The sequence below is a fragment of the Salarias fasciatus genome, chromosome 23 (assembly GCF_902148845.1).
Source record: "Salarias fasciatus chromosome 23, fSalaFa1.1, whole genome shotgun sequence".
Taxonomy (NCBI): domain Eukaryota; kingdom Metazoa; phylum Chordata; class Actinopteri; order Blenniiformes; family Blenniidae; genus Salarias; species Salarias fasciatus.
Window position 1 is genome coordinate 306667 of NC_043766.1, and position 8376 is coordinate 315042.

An 8376-nucleotide genomic window follows, 5' to 3' on the forward strand; every position below is an offset into this window, starting at 1 on the left:
AGAAACAAACAAAGTGGTAAATGCATTGTCTTGCACAGATGGTTGGAATAGGTGGTTGTCTGGTATTGGTCCAAAAAGCCCACCTTGCAGTAATGTATAGTGTCACCTGGGACAGTAGACACATTTAGTGGCATGGGTGCAGCCAAAAGGGCAGAAAGGTTTACCGGTTTACTAGAAAGTCTTTCCATGCTAACCCATAAGCGACATTTCACCACAGAGGTACAGTTCTTCCAGAACATCATGCAGTGCAAATTTGTAGCTACTTTCAAAAGTCTGCCAGAGCCAAGCAGCCATTCTGTTTAGTTTTTTGCAAAAAATCCCTGCGCAGACGAGGATTTTTACCACTCCAGATCAACCAGGATAATATTTAATTATGTAATTATATGAGGAATAGTAGACTCAGCTTTTGGCACATATAAGAGAAGGTCGTCCGCATACAAAGAGAACTTGTGTTCTATATTGCCCCTGAGAAAGCCTGTGATAGCACGATTGGATCTTATGGCTATCACAAGTGGCTCGATAGCTAAGACGGATAGCAGTGGACTGAGGAGACTGCCTTGTCTCGTCCCACAGGCTAAATCAAAAGGTGCAGAGTAGAGATTGTTGGTCAGGACTACAGCGGAAGGGCAAGAATACAGCAACCGGATCCAGGCAATGAAAGACGCCCCAAACCCAAATTTGACCAGGGTTTGAAAAAGGAATGTCCATTTGACTCGTCGAATGCTTTCTCTGCATCCATAGAGTGAATGCATTCTGAGGTGGACCGGGAAGGATATTGAAAAAGAGTGGTCTCTGTTTTACATACAGGGTAGAATCTCTTCAAGACAGAGAGAGAGAATCTTCATCAGAATTTTATAGTCCGAATTCAGTCACGAGATCGGCCGGTATGAGGCACAGTCTAATGGGTCCTTCCCTTTTTTTTTAACAGAAACGTGATGCATGATTGGCTGAGACTGGGAGGAAGCCGGCCAGATGTATAGGATTCGGCATACAGTTTGGTCAAGATTGGAGATAGTTGTTCACTAAAGGTATTCGTTAGTAAAGTTTCAGTTTTTAACAGTTTGATGGCATAGCAGACTTCTCTTTGTGTTATTGGTTTGTCCAACGAAGCAATCTGCTCTAAAGTAAGTGAGGGGAGGGCCAAATCATGAAAAACTGGGGTCAAAAGCTGTTTTTCCAAATCTGGGGATGGGTTCTGAGCATTTCAGGTGTCAATCTGTGATATTTGTTTGTCGAGTTTCTCTTGTTGTTCCTTTGAAATTTTCCTTCTGTAGGCCGCGTATGATCAAATCTGTCCTCTACTTTAGCTTAAGTTGTGCCCTCTACAATACAGACACTTTCAGACAACAGCTATATTTCTTAAATGAATGAATGAATGAATTATGCCTGAGACCGTCCTCCCCTGGACGTCTTTTGTGGTGGCGGTCTTCTTAATCCTCCAGAGGATCAGGCCGCAGCACAAGCCAATCAGCCGCAGGCCAGCCATTGTAAACACTTCCTATATCATCCACGGACAGGGCTGCCAGGCATGTGACCCCCGTCCACTGTCCCCGGGCGTCCATCACATACCCAGCATGCCTAGTCCCGACCGGAGAGGCAGGATGTCTGCATCAGGACAGGAACCTGTTCTCCCGATGCAAGACATCTGGGTGAGTCAGCACTATGGAGGGGTTGGAGGAGGAGAGGGAGGGGCGCTCCACCTGCCAGGAGCTTTAAAGCAGAGGCGGAGCAGCAGGAGACGCAGCAGGACTCCCGTCCTCTCCCGTTCTCTCCTGTCCTCCACGTCTGAGCAGCAGGTAAGCAGAGAAGACCTCGTGCTGCTGTTGTGCTTCTGGAAGGGCTCATTTTTAGGAATCTGTGGCCTCAGTTTTCATTATTTCATTATCAGACAAACTGCATGAAAGCACCAAGAATGAAGTTTCTGTAAAAATCTGCAGGAGTCAGTGGCAGGAGTTGGTTGTCTGAGGTTCTCTGAGGTCTTTTATTACATGATATGAAACCAAGAACTTTGACTGCAGCTGAATGTGGATGTTCTGAAACCCGAGAGTTCAGGAAGGCTGGTCCTCAACAGGACCTGCTGCTGTGGAACCGCTGGATTCAGGGTTTCAGTCTCAGTGTTCTCCTGTGTCTCCAGCGTCTTCACCATGCTGTTGTTTCCAGAACTCTGACCCTGCTGGTCCAGATGTTCCCTCAGGTTTGTTCTTGTTCCAGGAAGCTGAAAGATGACCAGAGCAGCCGCGTCCCTGGTCCTGGTCCTGGTGGCCCTGTCCTCCACCTTTACTAAATATGTCCCCAAATCTGGCCAGAGGATCCCTCAGTCGCTGTCTCGAGGTTTGTGGTGACGGAGTTGTAATGGGAGCATTGGGGTAGGAACCATATGATGGTGAAAACTTGGTGGGACACTTTAAGGGGACGGACACATGTAAATGTATGGGCAGAGCAGCGGTGTTATTAAAGAGCCTGTAAAGAGCATACGTGTCTCCGGGATGTCTATTACAGCACCTAGACATAACAGTACAGGAGTAGCTTCAGTTGTGTCCTGGTTTGAACCCCAGCTGCTCCTGTGTCTCACAGGTTGGGGCGACCAGCTGAACTGGGCTCGGACGTACGAGGAGGCTCTGTCCATGTCTAGGTCCAGGTGAGGAAACACCTTGGTTCTAAGGGGAACGCTTCCATGCGGGGTGGGTGTGAAACAACTGTCTGGTCTGTGTTCCAGGAACAAGCCTCTGATGGTCTTGTTCCACCTGGAGGACTGTTCTCATTGCGAGGGTGAGCCACCCCAGCAGCCCCCCCAGCCCCCACCCCCCGCCCCAGCACGTCCTGCTGCTCCCCCCCCTGCTCTGCTTCACCCTAACGCTCCGTCTGTCCTGCAGCGCTCAAGAAGGTCTTCGCTCGCAACGATGAGATCCAGAGAATCCTGGACGAGGACTTTGTGGTCCTCAATCTGATGGTAGGCTGCAGGGCTGGTGGGGGAGGGCTCTGACACTGCAATGAAGCATCCTGCATTACGTGTGTGTGTGTGTGTGTGTGTGTGTGTGTGTGTGTGTGTGTGTGCTCTCCTCCCCCGCAGCAGGAAACCGCAGATGAAAACCTGTCCCCTGATGGAAAGTACGTCCCCAGGATCATCTTTGTGGGTAAGACCTGGTGTCTGTGGAGTCAGGGGACTGACCCAACTGGATCCGACCTGTTTAAACCAGATCAGCAGCTTGGTGCAGTCTGGAACAGGCGTCTCTCAGCAGAATGATGTGGCGTTTGGAGATTCAAGAAGTAAAACCAAGAATTTCTTTTTGGACCAAGTTCAGTTCTGTGGAACTCACAGGAGTGCCGGACAGGGCTGTGGAATTATTCCCACGATATTAAAATAACTTCACCAATAATTATTAAGGTGTGGACAAAAGACAAACACATAACTCAGATGACACTGAGTCACATTTGTCCTCAATCTCTGGAGCCTTCAGCCAACGCTTCCTCTAACCCGAATGTGAGTAAATCTTCCTGGAACCGATGGGGGCAGGGAGGGAACAGCACTGAATGTCTGACCTGGAAAAACCTAAACAGATGCTTTGTGGACAAATCATATTGTGATCTCATTTCCTGAACTGAAGCCAAATCTTGAGTGTTGAGAACAACAGGACTTCTGACCAAGGCTGAGGCCTCGACTGGAAGAAAAGAGTATGTAAGAGCAGGCAGAGATGTGTTACAGCAAGATCGATCCTCCCGTTTCCTAATGAAATGAGGGACAATCAGTCCAACAAGGTATTTTATGAATGTGCTGCTCAATATTAAAATTCAAAGTTTGGTAGAGCAAGAGCAGCACCAAGCTCACATGACCTGTGGACCCTCAGAGACACCGCACCCCAAATGAAGGAACCAAGCAAGACCGATCCTGCAGGGAAAGAAACAAAGAGACCAAAAGAAGTATTTTGGTGGAAACACAGGGACTGATTGAAACAGATAGACATTTCAGGAGGATATTCATTTTAACGACATTAATCTTTCTCATCAAGTAGAGGGGCAGATTCTTCCACCTCTCACAGTCAGATTTTCCTTGGGTTTGGAGTGAAGTTGGCAGAGAAAAGACCAGAAAAAGCACAAGTCATATGAATCCCGAGATATTTAAAGGGGGAGGGTCCTCAAAAGGCAGATCAGCCTGCTGGAGCAGGGAACCAGCTGACTTCTATTAAGATTTAGCTTCTATCCTGAAAATGAACAACATTTATCCAAAATGGACACCTGGAAGAGAAGCTACTGATACTGCTACATAGAGCAACAAGTCATCTGCGTATAGAGATAACCGGTAGTCGAGGCCATCATGGATAATGAGTCAGAGCACCTGACGGAGACGGCCAGTGGAGACAGCTGCAGGTGGAGGCAGTGGGGAGAGAGCCAGGGCATGCTGGGTAGGGTTCTGCAGGAACAGGGCTGGAGAACCCTGTTCTAAAAACTCTACGTCACCTGCTTCTGAACTGCTACGTCATTTACTACGTCCACTTCCCAACAGACACCTCCATGAGGGTGAGAGACGACATTGTTGGCCCCTACTCCAACCGCCTGTACGCCTATGAACCAAAAGATATGAAACACTGTAAGTGCTCCAGCTAACACACACACACACACACACACACACACACACACACACACACACACTGAGAGCCTCCTCCTCTTCCTCAGTGCTGGACAACATGAACAAGGCCAAGAAGCTCCTTAAATTCTCAGCTATGAGCCACAGAACCACACCCACCTCCACCCACTCCCTCCCCGAGTCCACAGCTGCTGAAGTCTGAGCTGTGAGCAGGAGGAGGCGCCCTCCACCCACCTCCACCTTCAGTTTGCTGTCACCAGTTTACATGTGAAAAGACTTTCACTTGAAGGGTTCCTCTGTCTCCTGACGTGTCCATCCTCAACTCCACCCTGATTTCCACCCTGGTATCTTTACTGCTCATCCTTTGGAATAAAAACTGATGTGTTCAACCAACAGCTGGTGTTTTTGGCCCTTTAAGTGATTTGCACCCAGCACAATGAAATATAGGGTCAACTTAGCAAAAACTTTGTGTCATATATTACAAATATTACAACCTACCATGGAATGAAAGATATAAAATAAAAAATTGCACACCATGGCCATCATCAATGATCCTCGTTCTGTTGCCTTCTCCAGTTGTTGTGGAGTGCTGTGTAAATATCGCCACAGTAAAAAAAAAAGTAAAAAAAAAAAAAAAAAACAGACCAACACAAAAACACTAATTAAAAAAAGGACTGAAAACAGTGAGTAGAAACTTAGTAGAAAGACCAAAATCGAAGAAAAAGGTCACTTGGTGGCCATCTTGGATTCCATCCCGAACAACCACTTTTGCATGAAAACCAAGACTTGAGTTCAGCTCCCTAAAGTTCGGCAGTCTACGTCCATCAGAATATGGCGGGCCATACTTCACTTTCAGCTCAGCTGATTAGTCCAAGATTCATGATAAGAAGATGAAGAAAACTGGTCATCTGGAGCCATGAAATGACCAATCAGTGTGGGAGGATTATGGCAGGAAACCACATGTGGTGGTCATTTTGGACACCATCTTCACTTTAGGTGGTTTTCTTAATCTTAAAGGAATACTCCGAAGATTTTGGACCCACGCCCTGTCCCGATTATTTACACAGTGAGATAAGCTCATAAATACCTTTATTGTGTCCGTTCGTCCAGCCGCGGGCTCCCAGCTGTTAGCATCGTAGTTAGCTTAGCTCAACTACGGCAGGTGAAGAGGAAACAGAGCCGGACTGACGAAAGTAGACACAGTCCTCCTTCCAGTGGTCCAGGGGACGGCGTATTAGCACGTGAAGTAAATCCGAACGGTTATAAAACATTTTAAAGACGTTTTTTTTTTTCGTTTTCAGTCCGTTAAAATAGCATTTTGATACACACAGACCTGCGCATGTGCAGTGCTCCGCGGAAGGATATACCGGAGCACAGCAGTAGAAGCACAGACTCAGCCGCTGTGCGCCGGTATATCCTTCCGCCGGAGCACTATGCAAAAGTCATTATATTGAATAACCCTAAATTAGTAAATATAAACTTTTCCGGCTCACCTTTTTCCCATCAAGATCCATCAAGACTTTTTGCACAAACTCAAAGGTTCATTCCAATTTCTTTGGATAGTTTTTGAGCGTGCATATGAGCCCAAAGATCATGGTCCATCCTTCCTTTGGAAATCTGCCTGCAGTGTATTTTTACAGCAGTAGTAGTAGCAGCAGTGGTAAGTGCTATGGTGAAATGCAGTAGAAAAAAGTAGAATATCTTTGACCATTGTCGTAGCAGCAGATTAAAGTTAGTCCAAGCAGTAATGTCCTCAAACAGCATTACTTTGCGGTTGGTTTGACATGAACTGTCTAGGATCATGCTCTAACTGTCCACTTGAGGGCACCAGAGTACCTGGATATCTGTGAATGGGCTTTTCATCAGTGGGGTACATGCTTTTTGAGTTCACAAGCCTCAGCTTTACAGTCATACTCAGTTTATTACTCATTAAAAAAAAGCCTGATTTGGACTGGAAACTGTATGAAGCTAAAATAAGTTGGCTATGACTGTAAACTTGATACTTGTGGTTTGAATTATTCATGTCATTAATTAAATTAGTTTGACATGAAAGGCAAAGAATGTGCCGAGGGGATTGCAGATTGAGTGACTGATTAACAGCAGATTCACAGTTTAGCTGTCACAAATGTGGCACTTCAATTGTGAATCATGCAGATGATGTTGAAAATGAGTTTTCACAGTCTTTACATTTCCACATACATGACTAACTGGTGAATCATGAAATAGAAAAGAAAAACAGATATCTTGGCCCTGTGAACTATGCCTAGTATGTATTGAACTAAAGGTCATTCAGACATTGAAAGACAAATCGTATTTTTTTAGTATAAACAAATGACTCTCCATGGTGAGCAAGTCTGGAAGCTTTCTGGATGTTATACTGCGAGAAAAAAATCAAACTTAGGTTAACCTTAGATGAAGTTGGTGCTTAAATATATTTACTGAATTTCCATTAATAAAAAAAAAAAAAAGAAAAAAAGAAAACGAAAGAAAAGACAAGAAACAAAGTGGTAAATGCATTGTCTTGCACAGATGGTTGGAATAGGTGGTTGTCTGCTATTGGTCCAAAAAGCCCACCTTGCAGTAATTTATAGTGTCACCTGGGACAGTAGACACATTTAGTGGCATGGGTGCAGCCAAAAGGGCAGAAAGGTTTACCGGTTTACTAGAAAGTCTTTCCATGCTAACCCATAAGCGACATTTCACCACAGAGGTACAGTTCTTCCAGAACATCATGCAGTGCAAATTTGTAGCAGCTATACTACTTTCGAAAGTCTGCCAGAGCCAAGCCCCCATTTTGTTTAGTGTTTTTGCAAAAAATCCCTGCGCAGACGAGGATTTTTACCACTCCAGATAAACCAGGATAATATTTAATTATGTAATTATGTAATTATATGAGGAATAGTAGACTCAGCTTTTGGCACATATAAGAGAAGGTCGTCGGCATACAAAGACAACTTGTGTTCTGTATTGCCCCTGAGAAAGCCTGTGATAGCACGATTGGATCTTATGGCTATCACAAGTGGCTCGATAGCTAAGACGGATAGCAGTGGACTGAGGGGACTGCCTTGTCTCGTCCCACAGGCCAAATCAAAAGGTGCAGAGTAGAGATTGTTGGTCAGGACTACAGCGGAAGGGCAAGAATACAGCAACCGGATCCAAGCAATGAAAGACGCCCCAAACCCAAATTTGACCAGGGTTTGAAAAAGGAATGTCCATTTGACTCGTCGAATGCTTTCTCTGCATCCATAGAGTGAATGCATTCTGAGGTGGACCGGGAAGGATATTGAAAAGGAGTGGTCTCTGTTTTACAAAACCTGTTTGGTCTGGGGATATAATACAAGGTAGAATCTCTTCAAGACAGAGAGAGAGAATCTTCATCAGAATTTTATAGTCCGAATTCAGTCACGAGATCGGCCGGTATGAGGCACAGTCTAATGGGTCCTTCCCTTTTTTTAACAGAAGCGTGATGCATGCTTGGTTGAGAGTGGGAGGAAGCCGGCCAGATGTATAGGATTCGACATACAGTTTGGTCAAGATCGGAGATAGTTGTTCACTAAAGGTATTCGTTAGTAAAGTTTCAGTTTTTAACAGTTTGATGGCATAGCAGGCTTCTCTTTGTGTTATTGGTTTGTCCAAAGAAGCAATCTGCTCTAAAGTAAGTGAGGGGAGGGCCAAATCATGAAAAACGGGTCAAAAGCTGTTTTTACAAATCTGGGGATGGGTTCTGAGCATTTCAGGTGTCAATCTGTGATATTTGTTTGTCGAGTTTCTCTTGTTGTTCCTTTGAAATTTTT

At 45.3% G+C, this 8376-nt stretch overlaps 1 protein-coding gene across 1 annotated transcript; it reads left to right on the top strand.

Moving 5' to 3' along the window:
* Positions 1 to 2222: 2222 nt before the first annotated feature.
* Positions 2223 to 4881, top strand: LOC115381248 (anterior gradient protein 2 homolog). Its single transcript, XM_030082530.1, has 7 exons — positions 2223 to 2331; positions 2575 to 2638; positions 2717 to 2769; positions 2874 to 2950; positions 3071 to 3134; positions 4502 to 4585; positions 4672 to 4881. The coding sequence occupies exons 1-7, from the start codon at positions 2223 to 2225 to the stop codon at positions 4782 to 4784; spliced, it is 564 nt and encodes a 187-aa protein (XP_029938390.1). The 3' UTR covers positions 4785 to 4881.
* The last annotated feature ends 3495 nt before the right edge of the window (positions 4882 to 8376 follow it).

Excerpts from the sequence above, each read along its gene's own strand:
- LOC115381248 (XM_030082530.1), top strand. The coding sequence starts at position 2,223 with ATGACCAGAGCAGCCGCGTCCCTGGTCCTGGTCCTGGTGGCCCTGTCC. Across the intron at positions 2,951-3,070 it reads TTGTGGTCCTCAATCTGATG|CAGGAAACCGCAGATGAAAA; the intron begins GTAGGCTGCAGG and ends CCTCCCCCGCAG. Across the intron at positions 3,135-4,501 it reads CCCCAGGATCATCTTTGTGG|ACACCTCCATGAGGGTGAGA; the intron begins GTAAGACCTGGT and ends ACTTCCCAACAG.